The following is a 19636-nucleotide window of genomic DNA, read 5'->3' as shown; positions in this document are numbered from 1 at the left end:
TGTGGGGGAGAGAGAAGGGCCCCTCGGGAAGATTTGGGTATGTTTCGCCTGGAGAAGAGAAGGTTAAGAGGTGATATGATAGCCCTGTTTAAATATTTGAAGGGATGTCATATTCAGGAGAGAGCAAGCTTGTTTTCTGCTGCTCCAGAGAACAGGACCCAATGGAGCATTGGATGCAAGCTGCAAGAAAAGAGATTCCAGCTCAACATTAGGAGGACTTTCCTGACAGTAAGGGCTGTTCAACAGTGGAACAAACTCCTTCCTCAGAGTGTAATGGAGTCTCCCTCCTTGGAGGTCTTTAAGCAGAGGCTGGATGGCCATCTGTCAGGGATGCTTTGCTTGGGATTTCCTGCATGGCAGAATGGGGCTGGACTGGATCAGGGCCCTTGTGGTCTCCTCCAGCTCTATTATTCTATGGTCTTGAAGGCTGCATGATTCATATCCATGCTGTACAGAGATGTTCTTAGCAAAGGGAAGTGGCAATGCTATTGTAATTCTATGACATGCGTGCCTGAGTCTGTAGCCCGGCTGGTGATAGGAACCATCTTATTTTTGTCATCTAATAACAGTGAGTACTGAAAGTCTGTAGGCCACGTTTGACTGAACTGTAAATGGAGCACTTCAAGGCACCAGCTGATCCAGGCATGTCAGGCAGAAAAGGGCAGAGATGATGAGAAAGAAAGGACAGGGGCTTCGTTTACATCTACTGAGCATGCGCACAAACTAAGCGCACGCGCTCTTTGTTGACAAAGGGCAGAGAACAATGGGTAGTGGCTTCATCAGCCCTAGTGAGCATGCGCCTAAGGGACACGTGCGCTCCCTGCTTGAGAAAGGGTAAAGGAACGAAGGGTATCGCCTTCCCTCACTACTTGCGAACATGCGCATGCGCTCTCACCCCGCTTGTCAAAACGTAGAGAAAGGAAGGGCAGCGGCTTCCCTAACCCCTACTGAGCATGCGTGAATTTAGACGCATGCGCACTTCTTGACAAAGGGCAAAGGAAGGAAGGGCAGCGGCTTCACTTACTCCCGGCGAGCATGCGCGCACAATAGGCGCATGCGCTCCTAGTTGACAACAAAAGGAGTAAAATGGTGGGCTGAACCAGCTTTGGAGCAGCTCGTCCTTCTCTTTTCCGATGGCTGCCGCCTTCCTGGTGGCGCTGTACGAGTATTCGCCGCTCTTCTCCATCTCCGTCGTGTTTCTTTGCTTCCTGGTCACCAGCGGCCTGGTCATGGGATGGTCAGTGGAAGGGCGAAGGGGTGCTTGGAATCCTGGGATTTGTAGTTTTGTGACGTCTTTATCATCATCATTGTTGTTGTTGTTTATATAGCGCTATTCATGTAAGATGCTCACAAACAATGTGAAAGGGATCTGGGAGTCCAAGTAGACCACAAGTTGAACATGAGTCAACAGTGTGATGCGGCAGCTAATAAGGCCAATGCAATTCTAGGCTGCATCAATAAAAGTATAGTGTCTAGATCAAGGGAAGTAATAGTGCCACTGTATTCTGCTTTGGTCAGGCCCCACCTAGAATATTGTGTCCAGTTCTGGGCGCCACAATTCAAAAAGGACATTGAGAAACTGGAGCGTGTCCAAAGGAGGGCGACTAAAATGGTGAAAGGTCTGGAAACCTTGCCCTATGAGGAACGACTTAGGGAGCTGGGGATGTTTAGCCTGGAGAAAAGAAGGTTAAGAGGTGATATGATAGCCCTGTTTAAATATTTGAAGGGGTGTCACATTGATGAGGGAGCAAGCTTGTTTTCTGCTGCTCCAGAGAACAGGACCAGAAGCAAAGGATGCAAGCTCCAGGAAAAGAGATTCCACCTCAACATTAGGAAGAACTTCCTGAGAGTAAGGGCTGTTTGACAGTAGAACAAACTCCTTCCTCGGAGTGGAGTGGAGTCTCCTTCCCCGGAGGTCTTCCAATGGAGGCTGGATGGCCATCTGTCAATGGGGATGCTTTGATTTGGATTTCCTGCATGGCAGAATGGGGTTGGACTGGATGGCCCTTGTGGTCTCTTCTGATTCTATGGATGTCTTTAGCCTTTTATGCCAGAGAGCCGTGGTTCCTCAGCAAACTGCAAATCCCAAGATTGTCTGGGGAAGTAAGGAGCCATGGGCATTTTTGTATATCTTCATTATGATTTTCTATTGCATATAGACAATTTCTATTGTTTTGATTCTTTTTTTTACCGAGACTTTTAAAAATGTTTTCCTCTCAGCTGCTTTGGGTCCCTTCCTGGGAGAACGGCGGCATACAGATGAACCGAACAAATCATGATAAATGGGAAAGCCCTTCCTTGTGGAGCGCAGACTCAGCCTTGCCACACACTTTGGGTTCTTGCGTTGGCTGCGTTCGCCTTGCCTTGAACCTGCCCTGCAGAAATAATCCAGAGTCACTTTAACTGCCATGGCTCAGTGCTACAGAATCCTGGGATTTGTAGTTTTGCAAACTATTCAGCCCTCTCTGTCAGAGGGATCCAGCTCCACAACAAATCAGAAACCCCAGGATTGCATAGGATGGAGCCATGGCATTTAAAGTGCTGACAAACCGCACTGTTTCTGCAGTGCAGATGCAGCCATAGCTGTCCATGGTGCTAAAATATTTGAGGAGTTGTTATTGTTACCATGATGATCATTAATAACTTGGATCAGTTTGGTTTTATATATTACTGTTTTGATTTTAATATATGTATTACCTGTAATTGTTTGCTCTTAGAAGGTATGCCTCTGGCAGGTCTTTAGTTTTATTTTTAGTATTTGCTTAATTGATGACTTTGTACAGTGCTGTGTAAATTTACAGCACTTATAAATAAACCTTATGAATAATAATAATATTAGTAGTAGTAGCGATGGCAGTACAGTGGACCCTTATTATACGCTGGGGTTTGGTTCCAACAAAATCCATGGATGCTCAACTCCCATTAAATATAATGACATAGCAAAAGGGTGTCCCTTATAAAAAATGGAAAATCAAGGCTTGATATTTGAAATGTATACTTTTTTGGGACATTTTCAAACCGTGGATGCTTGAATCCGTGTATAAGAAGGGCTGACTGTAGTAGAGCCGGCCCTCCATATCCACTGTGAGATCTGTGAATGTCAGACCTGGGTTCCACAAAGAAAACTCATTCAAAAGGAAAGAAGTTTACTGAAGCAAAATCTAAAGCATAAAGAAAGGTTCCCTCACTTTAAAGCCCATCTCCCCTCCCTAAGCCAACCCCTCCTTACTCAGCCCAAATAGCACATACACACACACACATCCCCAGAGTTACCACTTCTCTCCCAGGCCAGTTAGCCTTGAATACCAGACAGCTCCCAAGTCCTTATCACTAACATTCCACTAACCCCCCTCTATGCTAGCCCTCCAGTCTAAGCTACAGCTAACCTAACGTTTTCAACTCTACTTTCCATTCCCCTCTTATCACCTTTAAGACAGAACCTCTATTACTGGTTCTGATATATATTGTTGCTCAATTATAACTAAATCTAATACACTGGTTCTGATTTGTTTTTATCCACAGATTCAAGGATCCACAGCTTGAAAATAATTTTAAAATATATCAATTCCAAAAAGCAAATCTTGATTTTGCCATTTTATGTAAGGGATACCATTTTACTACACCGTTGTATTTACTGTGACTTGAACATCCACGGATTTTGGTATCTACAGTGGGATCCTGGAACCAAATCCCAATGCATACTAAGGGCCCACTAGTAGTATGCTGCTTTTGCCTCAGAATTGGGACACAAAGTGGCTCATAATATAAAAGAACAATGCAGTTAGAAACCTACAAAAAAGAGCATTCAAATAGAATTGAACTATTAATAGTGTTAATATTCAGAATCATAGAACGATAGAGTTGCAAGAGACCTCAAGGGTCATCTAGTTCAACCCTGTACCATGCAGGAACTCAGAATCAAAGCACTCCTGACAGATGGCTATTCAGCCTCTATTTTAAAATCTCCAAAGAAAAGACTCAACTACTCTCCAAGGGAGAGTTTTCTGTGTCAAACAGCTCTTACTGTCAGGAGATTCTTCCTAATGTTGAGGTGGAACCTCTTTTCCTGTAGTTTGCATCGATTGCAGTCTCCCAGTCTCTGGAGCAGCAGAAAACAAGCTTGCTCCATCTTCAATATGTTTATGCCTCAAAACACTTTATTTCTATTAATACTAACCTTTGCAATTTTATTATTTTCTCACACTTTTTAGGTTTGGGTGGGATGTTCCTGTGATTCTGAGAAACTCGGAAGAAGCAGAATCGAGTGGAAAAGTGTCCCAGAAACAGATGCGGCAAGTGAAGAATCCATTCAGTTTGGAAATCAAAAACCTGACAGTAGCTTCAGCTGCAAGTCAGTATATTGAATTTTTTCCCCATTATTCACAGGCCTTTTCCCACCCTTTGCTCCTTGCCATAGCAACCCTTATCCTTTAATTTACCAGTTGTAACTCTTTTTGTTAAACTTTACCCACTGAAAGAACTTGGATTAAATTTGCTACTACAAAAAAAACAGCTTCCTTGATTTGGGCAGCTAACCTCAAAATGGATATTTCCATCCAGAGGCGTTGCTTTTTTGACACTAGTTCTTATGTAAAAGGAGAGAAAGTGGAGGAAAGTTATTTATAATGTAAGCAAGTAATCCACCTGAATACCAGGTGCTGTATGCTATATTTCAGAGAAAGGAACTGGCAAAACCACCTCTGAATATTCCTTACCTAAGAAAGCCCTATGAAATTAGTGGGGTTGGCATAAATCAACAGGTGACCTGAAAGCACATATACACACACAAGCCAGTGGATTTTTACCTTTGCATTATAAACCTGGAGAGCCAGTGTGGTTGAGTATTGGACTAGAACTGTGGGAGACCAGGCTTCAAATGTCCGCTCAGCAATAGAAATCCACTAGAGGACCTTGAGAAGTCATAGTCTCTCAGCCCCAGAGGAAGGTGAGAGCAAATATCCTCTGAGTAAATCTGGCCAAGACAGATTGGGTCACTGACAGATTGGGTCATAGTCACCTTGACTTCACATAAGAACAATGATAACTCTGACTGAAATAAGATCTGTAATTTGTGAGAAGCATCCTAAAATTCCAATCTTAACTGATTTACCTGAGAGTAAGTCCAGCTGAACTCAGTGGAACCTACTTCAGAGTAGGTGTATCTGCATGCAACATGATTACATTACAGGTGGATTGACTCAGTTAAGGAAGCCACAGCCCATAGTTTGCAAGACCTGAGCAGGGCTATGAATAACGGGTCTCTCATTCATGGGGTCACCACTAGTCAAAGCACACTTGATAGTAATTAATAACAACAAATATACAGCACATGCTGCTAGTCTCATGGATGCACAATTTTCTGTCCTTAGTGCTGGAAAGCTAACAAGATATGGTGCAAACACATTACAGGGAACTACAGATACTGTCCATGTGTATTGCTTATTGTTTTCTGCTTTCACATTGATCAAAGGATTTCCTTGGCAAGATTTCTTCAGAAGGGGTCTGCGTTTGCCTTTTTTTAAGATGAGAGAGTTTGACTCACCCAGTAGGTTTCCAGAGCTGAATGAGGATTTGAACCCAAGTCATAGTCCAGCGCTTCACCACAATCAGATCACATTAATGGCATATTTTGGGCTCATGTACTTTTCTAGAAGATGAATTCTAAAAGTGCTTAGAACTAAGCTGAGCCTTACAGGAATAAAATGTTTTAACATCAGCCTGGTTTTTGAGCATTATCATTGGTTTTTATTACCTGAATTCCCCTTAAAGCTTGAAAGATTTGAGGATAATCTTCTAAGAATGCCATCTCCACACCACGATAACATGGGGTTAACAAACTCTCTCTTGCTCTCTCAACCTCTTTTCTTTGGATCTTTCAAATCAGTTTTCTTTGCATCTCAATATCAATTTGTTTTTGTTTTTCCTTTCCTCAAGGTGGTATCACACTGTCACTTGACTGTTTGGAAGATTGTCTTCTTACCTGTTACTGGGGTTGCAGTGTTCAGAAGCTCCACGAAGCTCTGCAGAAACATGCCTATTGCTTTCGAATAAAAACTCCACAAGCTTTTGAGGATGCACTGTATAATGAGTATCTCTACCATGAACAGTATTAGTATCCTTTCATCAAACCTGCTTATCTTCTACTTGGATAGAAGTAGTATCCTAAAAACATCTGCTTCTTAACAAACAAACAAAAAAGCAAGGTTTTAGCCTCTAGCATGGTATAGTGGTTTGAGCGTTGAACTATGGCTCTGGAGACCAGGTTTTGATTCCTAGCTTGGCCATGAAACCGACTGGGTGACCTTGGGCAAGTCACACACTCTCAGCCTCAAGGGAAGGCAATGCAAACCTCCTCTGGACAAATCTTGCCAAGAAAACCCCATGATAGGTACACCTTAGGATTGCCATAAGTTGGAAACGACTTGAAGGCACAAAGGTTACAAGCAGCCCCTAGGGTTGCAAAGAGCAGTTGAAAAACCAGGCTTGAGAGGTTGAGCAGCTAGTGACCTCAGAGCCTTAACATTTTGGCCCTGTTTGGATATTTCAAAATAAAACTTTTAATGTCTGCTTGTTGAGCCTTGTAGAATTTTTTTTACCCTAGGCTGGGAGTGCGTCTCAGTTTAACACTTTTGCTATGGCTTTTAGAAATGAATAGTGTAGGTAAATTAAAGTTTTTTTAAACATAGAATCAAATGCAAGATGAAAATCCTGAAGTTTTGGAGTAAATTATCTTTGTTTTTCTGCTTATTGTTCTACCACCACTAAACAGCTGATTAGAGGAATATAGAACAGTCCTCTGATTGCTGTTGATCAGCCATCCAGTCCAACCCCCCAGCCATGCAAGAACTCTCAATCAAAGCACCCCGACAGATGGCTATCAAGCCTCTGTTTAAAGATTGCCTAGGAGGGAGACTCCATCACTCCATGTGTTCCACTGTCAAACAGTTCTTACTGTCAGGAAGTTCCTCCTAATGTTGAGGTGAAATCTCTTTTTCTGTAGCTTGCATCCACTGTTCCAGGTCCTGAACATGGAAAGCCAAGGAGCCTATTTAATTACTGTATTTTGTTTCTTGAAGTCATGGGAAGGGCAGTTTATGCAAAGCACTAAAGCCACATTCCTTGATTACTGAAAAGCATTGCTCAGGGAAGTTACTACTGGAGAGACTGCAAGTTACCCAGATCTCCCAGTCAACACCAATGTGGCTATTTACAGCCATAAAGACTGGTAACACTTTCAACAACAACAAAAAAGGAACACTCAGACTATTAGAAGCTGAATTTTACACTAGATTCTGTGCTAAATAGATTTATTTCTAAAATCTGTGCTAGCAAATTGTTATCCAGGACAGGAGGAAAACAAACCATTTTTCTGTGCCAGGTTGAGCCAGTCTAGATCGTAGGCACATTGGTGTCTTAGACAAAGAGCTCGACTGCTATTTACTTCTGTTCTTGCCTTGTGCATGCATCTAAGAACATGCTGGCACCCAAATGGCATTTGTCTTCACTTGTGGCTACAGAGTGAAAGTTCCTTGACACAAACAAAGCATAAAGAAGATGGACAAAGAGGAGAAGCATTGTCAGTTACCAGAAGAGGCACAAATCACTGATTTTGGCCCAGTGCCTCGATCACGGTATCCGCTGGTAGCGCTTCTGACCTTGGCAGATGAAGACAACAGAGAAATATATGACATTGTAAGTAATCTCTATCTTGAAAAAGAAAAAGAAAAGAATAGCACAAACTGTATTTGGAAAAATCACTGTTGAAGACAGAAAGAGACCAGGCTTCTAAACCTGTTGGATACAGAAGGATGTGAAAGATACCTCATGGCTTTAAAACTGTATTAAATATAGATTGAATTTTCCTTATCTGGAATTCTGAAATCTGAAATATTCCAAAATTGTCCATGTGGGTGGCTGAGATAGTGACATCTTTGCATTCTGATGGTTCAGTGTACACAAACTTTGTTTCATGCACACAATTATTTAAAATATTGTCTATAAATTTATCTTCAGGCTATTTGTACAAGGTGTATATGAAACATAAATGAACGTCATGTTTAGACTTAGGTCCTGTCTCCAAGAGATCATGTTATGTATATGCCAAAATTCAAAAAATTCTGAAATCCAAAACACTTCTGGTAACAAGCATTTCACATAAGGGAAACTCAACCTGTATTTGCTTAAATATTCCCTTTGGTTTCCAAGGATGTTGGTTCTTCCCCACTGTTGCTGTACAGCTTTGTGTATTTGTTACTATTGTTGTTTTTTGTGTGCCTTCATTTCTGACTTAAGGCAATCCTAAGGTGAACCTATTGCATGGTTTTCTTGGCAAGATTGGTTCAGAGGAGGTTTGCCATTGTCTCCCCCAAGGCTGAGAGCATGCGACTTGCCCAAGGTCTTCCAGTGGGCTTTCCACAGCTGAGCTGGGATTAGGATCCTGGTCTCCAGAGTTATAGTCCAACACTCAAACCACTATGTCATGGTGGCTCTCATTAAATTGGTCTGTATTTAAAGTGTTGGAGAGCGCTCGCATGGTCTCTCTGTGGTTTGAGTGTTGGACTAGGACTTTGGGAGTCCAAACTTAGAATCCCCACTCAGTCTTAGAAACCCCCAGGTGATCCTGGGCAAGTCACACCCTGAAAAAGCCAATTGCAATCCTCTGAATAATAAATCTTGCCAAGAAGCCCCTAGGAGAGAGTTGCCATAAGTCAGTGTTGATTTGAAGGCACGTTAACAACACCTTTAAGAAGTTTTAAGTTATTTTACTTTCCTTTTCTATTTTTTTAAACTGCTCCATCATGTGATTTGGGGGTTGCTTGATCTATAAAGAAAACGCTGCTGAAAGCAAGGGTTTTTTCTTCTTTGTTTTAAAGATTTCTATGGTGTCCGTAATTCACGTACCTGATGACAGCTACAGGCTATCCTGCAGGATACTGTATCAGTATCTCCTTCTGGCCCAGGGTCAGTTTCATGATCTCAAGGTAAGGCTTGGGATTCATTCTTTTTTATTTTATATCTCAAAATGAGCCAAGTATCTTTTTGCTCTCTGAAGTCACAAAAGCCATAAAAGAAATGAATCCCTTACCAAAAAAGGTTATGGGAAAGGGGTATAAGAGGATAATCAACTGGTGTAAGGGAAAGTGAATATTAACTACTGTTTTATGTTATTAGGAAGTCGATGAGAATGTGAATATGAGTGAATTCACGTTAAAAGGGGTGGGTGGGAAGAGGGTAGGATAGATGATGTGTGTAAGTGGAATTTGTGTTTTATATGTGCTGAAAAATAAAATAAATATAAATAATAATAAAATCCTTCTCATGTTCCCCTGCCATGGCAAGAATGGCCGAGGCTGGGCATGGCAGAAAATGAGGAGAAGGACAACTGACAACAACCCTTCTCTAAACTACCAATCCCAGGTCTCCAAGGGATATTGCCATGGCAGTTGAAGAGGAATAATAGCACTATAATTCTATAGTGTGAATGGGCCAGTGGTACAGTCAGCCCTCCATAGCTATATAGATTCTTTATCCAGAGATTGCACAATCCATGGCTTCAAAATATTCAAATAATACATAAATTACAAAAAGCAAACTTTTTTGCCATGTATAGAAGGGATATCATTTTACTACCCCTTTGTATGCAATAGAATAGGATTTGAGCAGCCACAGGAGGGCCTTGGAACCTTAGCCAGCAGATGCTAAGGACCCACTGTATAAGGTTGCTTCTTATCTTCCTAATGTTTGGCTTCTCTCTTTCTCCCCGTGCCATCCTCAGCAACTCTTCATGTCTGCCAACAGCAGCACAGCACCTTTGAGCAGTCCTCCCCCAGGACAGGAAGCCGAGGACCGCGTCCTGCTTGAAAAGGCTGGGCTGGCTGAGGATGAGCCAGAAACACCAGAGGAAAACAGCAAGGACTGCATTGTCTGCCAGAACCGGGCCATCAACTGGGTTCTCCTCCCGTGCCGGCACACCTGTCTGTGCAACGAGTGTGTCACATACTTCCAACAGTGCCCAATGTGCCGGCAGTTTGTTAGAGAATCTTTCCCCCTGAGCAGCCAAAAGGAGTGAAGTCCAAGAAGGAGAGCTAGTGTGGATTTGTGTGAGAACCCATGATGAAGAATCACTGAGAAGCTGGCCTCTGGCTTTTTGGCATTTTGAGATGGTGGGATTGTTTGGGGTCTTTTAGTGGCAGATTAGAAATGACAGTTGCACTTTCCCTCTGTATATTTTGGAACCACAACACTGAGGCTTGTGATGTCAGAGCCCTGGTACTGTATGATAGAGATGAAATCATAGAAGCCCCACATCGAACTTGGTATGAAGGGTATCTTTACACAGAGAGAAAGCTCTTGGGTTCGCTCATGTTCTCTCGACAAAACTGGCTCCAAAAGGCCATACTGGAACAAATATTCCCTTGTGAAAAATACTTTTATTTCCTTATTTATTTATTACAGGTTTTTGAAAAGAATATCTTTTAACCTCAGCTGCTAGCAACTGTGCACTTTGGAACTGTAAATGTGGAAAATAGGAAGGAAAGAAATACACGAGGCTGTATTTGCAGTTCTTCAGTAGTTCTGCCCACTTCTGGTGTATTTAGTCTTCTCAGACCTGCCAACCCTGGGCTCTTTCTCTTGCTTTGGGGGGAGTTCTGTGTTTGGAATCCATGAGACCAATGTACAGATTTGTAAATGCAAGTTCAATTCCATGTCTCAACTGAATCAATAAGAAAGACTGATCCTGAAGTAGAATAAAATATTCATTGCATTGCAAACCCATTTTTTAAATGTCTTTAGGCACAAACGGTTAATTTGCTCCACACCAGCTGCACCTATACTCTAGAAATAATGTAGTTTGACACCACTTAAACTGCCATGGCTCCAGCTTACAGAATCCTGGGCTTTGTAATTTGGTGAGGCAGCAGCACTCTGGCAGATAAGGCTAAAGAACTTGTAAAACTATAAATCCCAGGATACGATAGTATGGAGCTGCAGCACTTAAAGTGGTGTCAAACTGCAGATGCACCCAGTGTTTCAGATTATAAGGACCTGAAAAGTTTATAATTTCCCACTGTGGTGCAGTTCCTTCTAATACACAGAAGTGGTTTTGCCAGTTCTTTCAAGTTGGAAATGACTTGCAGACATTCAGCAACAAGAATCTGTGGTTAGATGATCAGTGCACCCAAAGAAGTGGATTAAAATCCACAGAGGCTCATACAGAAATAATTCGCCTAAAAATACTGTTAAGTTCTTTCCCCTCCTGATTTCAGTAACAAAAAAGCATTGGGGAAATGTTACCTTCTTCCTTCCCTTCTCTGTTCTCTGTATCCCTCAAAAGAGAGGAAGTTTTTAGGAAGAAAGGCTCTAGATTTTTGTTTTTCAGCCAAATTATTATTTATGTTACAAGATACCAGATAGTGTACACAGAAACCAGCAGGCCTGTAGTATGGAAAGAATAGTGATAGCTTTCTATACCACATGTTTCAGCAATTTTTAATCCAAAACTAACAATATGCACATGTGAAATGAAACAACTAGATTAGGTAAGGCATAAATAAAAATGTTTGGAATCTTAAACCACTTGAAAATGTTTTCCAAAATGCTGCTAGAGTTGGCTTTTTCTTTCACCAGTGTATGATTGGTGTATGATTTCTATTTTAGTGGCTAGATCTATATTTTGTAAAACAAGATGATAAGGTAGGCTTATCTTCTTTTCCCCATTTCTCCATTTTTCTATCCTGGAGGCAGCTACTGTTTACCTTGCCTGTTGCAGGTAGGCATACATAACTGCAGCAGGATCAACTGGAATAGATTCCCATTGTTTCCCTCCTCAGGTTTTTCTTGCATGTCTGTTTATTGCAAGCATGTTGCTGCAACAAAATCCTGAAAGTCTTTTTCCAGCCCTCCATCATCTTTCCAGTGCTGCTAAAAAATATCCTCTGACAAGTAAGCTCCTTTTTATAAAGTCTTTCTATGCCTGCCAGGCCCCCTTTTCCTTCATCTCCTTTGTAGATGAAATGTTTTGGCAGCATTGGCATTGGGAACATGATGAAGAACAGCTGGAGAAACACACATGTTTTGGTGTCAGGTTGTTGCAGCATGTCTGCAGTAAATGCAGTGAAGTTTAAGGAGGGAAAACTGGATTTTTACTCTAGCTGGTCATCTGGAATACTGTGTCCAGTTCTGGGTGCCACAATTCAAAAAAGACATTGACAAGCTGGAGGATGTCCAAAGGAGAGTGACTAAAATGGTAAAGGGTCTGGAAACCATGTCCTATGAGGAGCGAGTTAGTATGTTTAGCCTGGAGAAGACAAGGTTAAGAAGTGATATATTAGCCCTGTTTAATTATCTGAAGAAGTGTCATACTAAGGATGCAGCAGGATTGTTTTCTGAGTGCTGAGGATACCATGAACAGCCAAAAAGACAAACAAATGGGTCCTGGAACAGAGCAAGCCAGAACTCTCCCTGGAAACACAAGTCATTAGAAAAAGACAGTGATGTTGGGGAAGGTAGAGGACAGTAAGAAAGAGGAAGATTGCATGCCAGATAGACTCATCCAGAGAGACCATGGGCCTGAGCCTGCATGACCTGAGCAGGGAGGTAAAGGGTGGGGGGCTTGGAGACGACTTATACACAAGGTCGCCATGAGTCAAGATTGACTCACAAGCAACCTAACAACAAAAGATTCAACCAAGGAAGCTATGGTTGCCCTGAGCCCGAGAAGGGCTGTTGATGTCAGGGTGACTTGGAGGTCTCTCCTTCATAGGGTCACCATACATCAGAGTCAACCTGAGGGCAGTTAACAAAAACAATCCCATTCTAGTCCTGCTTGTGTGCCAAAACCTTGTTCACCTCCCCAGCAAACATCTCACCCCCCTTTTGCCAATGTGTTTACACGGCAGCAATGATGCCAGCTGATATGGACTCCCCATCTGCTGTCTTGTCAGCCTCCCAAAACTGTCAACATCTAAGTTAAGGGGCTCCTTGAAACACGAGATGGGAGACTGAACTGTAACTCCTGACAGATGGCTCCCGTTGTGTTGGCAAGGCAGTCTCATGTTTGCTTAATTAAGTTGCATGTCATATTGAAAGCTAAAGCATGTTTGCATGCCATACATAAGCACCAGTATGCAGAGACAAAGAGGAGTTGCACCCTGCAGACAGAGCTATGATGCTTCAAGCCAGAGACAAGCGTGTCTGGAGCCGGTGTGGCTGAATCTCAACTCCTCTTCATTTATAGTTTGGAGAGAGGAGATGTCAAGAGTGTCATCCCTTCCTATTGGGTGGGACAGTATTCACAGAGGGCAAATACAGTTGGCCATCCATATACTCAGACTTTTTTATCCACGGACTCAAGCATCCATGGTTTAAAAATATTTTTAAAATATATAAGTTCCAAAAAGCAAACCTTGATTTTGCCACGAGTCTCAAAGAGAAACGACAACACAGAAAGAACCACAACCCGGAAACATCACCCAAGGAGACCTTCCGCTGTGCTTTCTGCAACCGGACCTGTTTGTCCTGGATTGGCCTTTTTAGTCACCAACGCGCTCGTAGAAAGCGCGGGATCATGAGTCCTTCCTGAATCTTCGTTCGCGAAGCAAAGCCAGAGATAAGGGACACCATTTTACTACGCCATTATATTTAATGGGACTTGAGCATCCACAGATTTTAGTATCCACAGGAGATACCAAGGACCTATTGTGTGTTGCCATTTCAGCTTGTGTTTAGTATTTATCAAATTAGTTCATGGCTGATCTTACTGTCATTGTCAGGTGCTGTATGTGCGATTTTGGAGGAAGGAACTGGCAAAACCACCTCTCAGTATTCCTTGTCTAAGAAAACCCTATGAAATTGATGGGTTTGCCGTAAGTCAACAAATGACTTGAAGGCACACATACACATACTCATACATGCCCCAGGCTGCTGCCACACTGCAGAATTAATCCAGTTTGACACTGCTTTAACTGCCATGGTGCAGCTTCTGTGCATTAAGTTTATGTGTTTGTGGGCATTGTTTCTTTGACAGAAAATATGGTACTAGAGGCAGAAATAAAATGGAAATATTAGGGATCGGTTCCTACCCTCAAAATAAAAAGGAGCACTTCAACATGCTTCAGCAAACATTTTATTCAAAACTAACAACATCTCCATGTGAAATAAAGCAACCAGGTCACAAAAAACTGTCATAAGTAAACAAAAGACATTTTGAACCTTCTAGAGACCACTTAGAAGCTTCTTCCAAAATGCATCCAGAGATGACTTCTCAAAAAAATTCAGGGCAGCTAATAACTGACATAAAAATACACAGATTTCAAATATCTAAAATGAAGATGTATACAGATAACAAAGCCATTTGAAAGACAAAAGTACAAGGGAACACTAGCTCTCTTAATAGTAGTGGTTTGAGCATTGGACTACATCTCTAGAGACCAGGGTTCAAATCCCTGCTTGGCTATGGGCCAGTCATACTCCCTCAGCCTCAGAGGAAGGCACAGCCAAACCCCCTGCGCAACCCTTGCCAAGAAAACCTTATGATAGGGTCGCCTTTGTCGGATGTGGCTTGAAGGTTCACAGCAACAAACTGTTGTAGTACAGTACTTGGTCCCATCTGAAGCATCTGTGGTACTGCCACGCATGTTATGTAAAGTATGGTGGTATGCGATGTGTGAATTCTATGAAGATCCTTTGTGTAATGTTCACAGGGTTGTGGGGGAGAAATGTGCCATATATGCTAGTTTTGGCTCAAAAGGGATCAGAAAATGTAAATAAAATAAGCGTCACCAAATCCACACCTGCACCCTATTGCAGCCATTTTTATTTGTCAAACAGGATTCTGATCAATGCCCACTAGATGGCATGTCACCCCAACTTTACTTAGAATTGCCATATTTTTCCCTGCACAGAAACACTGTATTTTTCTGTACTTCTCTCTGAAGGTGCGAATACTCCAAATGCACCAGATCCCATCTGATCTTGGAAGCTACGTAGTGTCACTGCTGGCTAGTACTTGGATGGGAAAACCAGGTGCTCTATTTCATAGAATCCTAGAGTTGGAAGAGACCACAAGGGCCATCCAGCCCAACCCCTTGCCATGCAGGAACTCACAATCAAAGCACCCTCAACAGATAGTCATCCAACCTCTGTTTAAAAACCTCCAGAAAGGAGACTTCACCACTCTCTGAAGCATCATCTTCCACTATCAAACAGCTCTTACTGACAACAAGTTCTTCCTAACGTTGAGCTGGAGGAATCTTTTTTCCTGTAGCTTGCATCCATTGCTCCATGTCCTATTCTATTGCCATTGCTATTCTCTGGAGCAGCAGAAAACAAGCTTGCTCCCTCCTCAGTATGATACCCCTTCAAATACAGTACTTAAGCAAGGACACCTGGTGTGAGTGTGAGTGTGAGTATCTGGAGATACCTGGGCGGTGTCTCCTTGCAAAGCATCGCCCAGCAGACTTGATGCCAAGGGCTAGTGGTGATGGAGGTGCGACCCAGCAGAGGCTCATCTTGGCATGGCAAGGACACACACACACACCTGATGACACGCAGCAGGTGATCCTGGGGCCATGCAGCATCAGGGCTGTGTGCTTGTGGGTGCCCAAGAGCCTGCTGCAAAAAAAGGGAGACGAAGCAGAGGGATGGCTGCAAAAATACAGTAGGAGGGAAGGAGATTCCCTTTCTCCCCTCCAACCCACGGACACGCGTGGGCTTCCCCTCCTCCTCCTCCTCCTCTGCAATGCAGCAGGCTCTGTGTGTGTGTGTGTGTGTGTGTGTGTGTGTGTGTGTGGTGGGAGAAAACATGCTTCTCCCTCCCTCCTTCTCAGCCCAGGCATAAAACTCCCTCTCTCTATAGGCAAGCAATCCCCATGATTCCCTATAGGCAAGGAATCCCCATGTGTCCCTATGGGCATGGAATTCTCCATGATTCCCTGTAGGTAAGTAATCCCCATGATTCCCTATGGTCAAGCAATTCCCAATATCCTCTATGGGCAAGTAATCCCCATAATTCCCTATGGCCAAGTATTCGTCATGATTCTCAATAATAATAATAATAATGATGATGATGATAGGTTTAATTTATATCCCACCTCTCCAAAAGGAACGAGGCGGGTTACAACGTAAGATGCATAAATAAAATACATAAATGCATACATAAATCAATACATAAATCCCTTTAGCCCCCATCCTTAAACTAATCCACATAATTACAAAAAGAAAAAAAATAACAGTTAAAATCAGATTAAAATAATCACAACTGGGGAGAGACCACTTGGGGCAGACATTGGGCAATCCATATCCGTGGAACTGGGTCAATCAATCAGGGAAGGCCTATGGGTCTTCTCTATGGGCAAGTATTCCCCATGATTCTCTATGGGCAAGTATTCTGCAGTGATTCCCTATGGGCAAGTATGCTTTCCCTAGGGGCAAATGCCCTCTCTCTTCTGCAGCCCCCCCCCAAAAGGGACACGGAGGACAGCCTCTGTGGGGGGGGGGGGTTGTGTGTCTGTCTGGGGCTCCAAAACACAGCCCTCCTCCCCTTCTTGACCACAGAGTGACCAGGCGTCCTCTTTTTCCAGGACTCTCCATTCTGAGCTGCACCAAGAAGCAGGGATTTGCATCCCTGGTGCTGCATCCACACTTGGAGAAATGATAAAATAATAAAAATAGAGAAATAATAAGAATAATAATTAAGCGGAGCTCTGGGGCCACAACAAACGACTGTTTCCAGATTTGCAGCGTTTGAAGCTGAAAGTGATCGGGCGTCCTCCTTTTACAGGACGCGTCCTACATTCCCACCACCTTCTGTCCATTAGGAATGGGGAAATGTCCTCCTTTTTGAGGACCAGGAACATCCTCCTTTCCCAAGACACGTCCTACATTTCCACCCTCCTGTCCAGGATGAATGCCCAAATGCCCTCCTTTCTAAGCAGCACTAAGGAACCTGGAGTTTACATTTATCTCAGGGTTTTTCGCTCAGGGTGACCAGGCACGTCCTCCCTTTCCAGGACACGTCCTACATTCCCAAAGCCTTCTGCCCAGGAGGCATCCCCCATGTCCTCTGTTCTGAGCAGCACTAAGAAGCATGGATTAGACGTTTCTAGGAAGGTTTTTAGCTCAGGGTGACCAGAGGTCCTCCTTTTCCGGGGCATGTCCTCCATTTCCACCCCCCTGCTGTCCAGGAGCAAGGCCCAAAGGCCCTCCGTTACCTTTCTAGGCTTCTGGGCATGCCTTCTTTCCCCTCAGAGACCCAGCTTCATGGCGCTTTGGGGGAGAGGAAGAGGCTGAGGGGGCCCAGAGGGAAGGGGGCTTCGATAGGCGGGGCCCCTCCCCTCCCTCCGTGGACCCCTTCAGCCTCCTTTCCCCCAAAACCGCCACGAGGGTCTCTGGGGGGGAATAGGACATGCAGAGAAGCCCCTCCCCTCCCTCAGTGGACCCCTTCACCCCCCCTTTCCCCCAAAAGTCATACAGTATAATAAGAGCCCCCCAGGAGAAACCCCCCTTCCCACCCCCCCACCCCCATGCAGCCAATGGTCAAGCCCAGCCAGGGGCTGAGGCAGAGGCAGAGGAATGCGAGGGAGGTTCCATTCCCTTTCTGGGGGGGGGCGAGGGAATGTCTTGGCTCCTTCCCTCCCCCTCCTCCTCTTAGCCCCTCCCTCCCTCCCAGGGCGGCCCATGACGTCATGGGCTGGGCAGCTGCCTCGCGCGTGGCCAGCGGAGCGCGCGGCTCACTTGCAGCTGAGCAGCCGGCGAGGAAGGAAGCAAAGCAGCAGCAGCAGCAGGAGGAGGAGAAGCCACTGCTCAGTGCCAGGGGGGCTGCTTGTGGGGTCGCCATGGCCCATCCCTGGCTCTGCCAGGGGGTGCCCCTGCCATCAACACCAACACTACTACTTCATCCCTCCTCCTCCTCTCCAAAACGGGCACCCGGAGCCGGCGAGGGCAAGCAGGAGAGCAGCTCCCCTGGCAGACAAGGTGGGCACCTCATAGGGGGAGAGGGCATTTGGGGAAACGGGTGGCACCCCTCTTTTCCTGACCCTGGGGGTCCTTTTGCCTGGGTGGGTTTGAAGCTGAAAGGGTTATGTATGGGGTTTTCTTGGAGGGGGGAAGGGGGGATCATGCCAGGGAGAGAGGGAAAGTATAGGGGGCAAAGGCATTTGGGGCAGGTGGCACCCCAGTATCCCCCCTTTCCCCGACCCTGGGGGTCCCTTGTCAGGGTGGGTTCGAGGCTGGTAGGGGATATATATGGGGTTTTTTAAAGTGAGGGGCAAAGGGGAGGAGGGTCATGCCAGGGCGAGGGCATAAGGGGCAAAGGCATTTGGGGAAGCTGGTGTCACTCCAGTCACCCCCTCTTTCTCTGACTCTGTGGGGCCCTTGCCTGGGCAAAGGCAGCTCCCTAGAGGAGGGTCTGAGGCTGGACGGGTATCTATGGGGGTATCTAAGGAATTGAGGGGCACACACCCCCCAATCTCCCCTTCACCAACTTTGGGGGGCCCTTGCTTGGGTAGGTTTCAGGCTAGAAGGGTATGTATGGGGGGCGGGGAGGTTTGGACGTGGCTGGGGGGTCATGCCAGGGCAAGAGAGAGCCCAGAGGGGGCACAGGCATTTGGGGAGGCGGGTGGCATCCCATTGCCCCACTTTCCCTGGGAGTCCCTTGTCATGGTTGGTTTGAAGTATTGGGGGGGGGGCTGTTTAGAGGTGGAGGGCAAGCTCTGTGGCAAAGGGGAGAAGTGTCATGGCAAGGCGAGGGGGAGCCCAAAGGGGGCAAAGACATCTGAGGCGGGTGGCACCCCTGGTGCCCACATTTCCTCTACCATGAGGTCCCTTGTCAGGGTAGGCTTGAGGCTGGAGGGGTATATATGGGGTTTTGTTTGGAGGTGGGTGGTCATGCCAGGGGAAAGGGGAGCCCAGAGGGTAGCAATGACATTTGGAGTGGGTGGCAACCCAGACCCACTCTTTGCCTAGGTGGGTCTGAGGCTGGAAAGGGGACATGAGAGGGCTCTGAAAGTGTAGGGTCATGCCATGGTCAGGGAAGCAGGGTTTATTTTGGGGGGCAGTTAGGAGAAGAATAAAAAAAGGGTTGTTGGGTGTGCACAGATTCTCCCAGATTCCTTTGGTTCTCTTTTGTGGCTGGAAAACTTCGCACTTGTGGAGGGTTTAACTTTTTTGGGGGGGTCCCCTCCCCTGCCCCCCCCCCAATGGGTGGGAAGGGGAGACCCTGAGGGGAAGGACACCCCAAAAGCAACTTCTTCCTCCCATTGAAACACCCACCACCGTAATCATCCTCAGGGATTGCATTTGCACTGCAGGAACAATCCGGTTTGGCACCACTTTCACTGTCATGGCTCCATGCTATGGAATTCTGGGAATGGTGCCACAAACAAAATACCATTCCCAAAATTCCATAGCATAGAGCCATGGCAGTGAAAGTGGTGCCAAACTGGATTGCCCCTCTAGTGCAGATGCAGTCTTGATCTCCTGCTCATCATCATCTTCCTCCTCCTCCTGCATTTGGTGGGAGTTGCCTTTTTGCCCAGCCCACCTGCCTTTAGGAGTTTCCTCCACACAAACCCACTGACACAGACACAGACACACACCATTTTCCTTCCCCTTCCTCTGCAAAGGGACCCTTTTGACT

At 45.0% G+C, this 19636-nt stretch overlaps 2 protein-coding genes across 3 annotated transcripts in view; both read left to right on the top strand.

Annotated features, from left to right (window-relative positions):
- Positions 1-1057: 1057 nt before the first annotated feature.
- On the top strand, positions 1058-11509 carry CGRRF1 (cell growth regulator with ring finger domain 1). The gene is made up of 6 exons (XM_089522874.1): positions 1058-1237; positions 4212-4351; positions 5935-6112; positions 7545-7692; positions 8874-8981; positions 9776-11509. Exons 1-6 carry the CDS (start codon positions 1134-1136, stop codon positions 10067-10069), a joined length of 972 nt encoding a protein of 323 aa, XP_089379000.1. The 5' UTR covers positions 1058-1133; the 3' UTR covers positions 10070-11509.
- Positions 11510-17747: 6238 nt separating this feature from the next.
- Positions 17748-19636, top strand: part of SAMD4A (sterile alpha motif domain containing 4A) — a 145853-nt gene continuing 143964 nt past the window's right edge. For both annotated transcript variants that reach the window (XM_089522873.1, XM_089522872.1), the window contains exon 1: positions 17748-17973. The gene's annotated coding sequence lies outside the window, so the exon portion shown is untranslated. The remainder of the gene's footprint in view (positions 17974-19636) is intronic.

Source organism: Sceloporus occidentalis, unplaced genomic scaffold, assembly GCF_023333645.1.
Source record: "Sceloporus occidentalis isolate IW3139 unplaced genomic scaffold, rSceOcc1.0.p SCAF_4, whole genome shotgun sequence".
Lineage (NCBI taxonomy): Eukaryota > Metazoa > Chordata > Lepidosauria > Squamata > Phrynosomatidae > Sceloporus > Sceloporus occidentalis.
The sequence above is the reverse complement of the archived record's forward strand: the minus strand, read 5'-3'. Positions and strand labels throughout refer to the sequence as shown.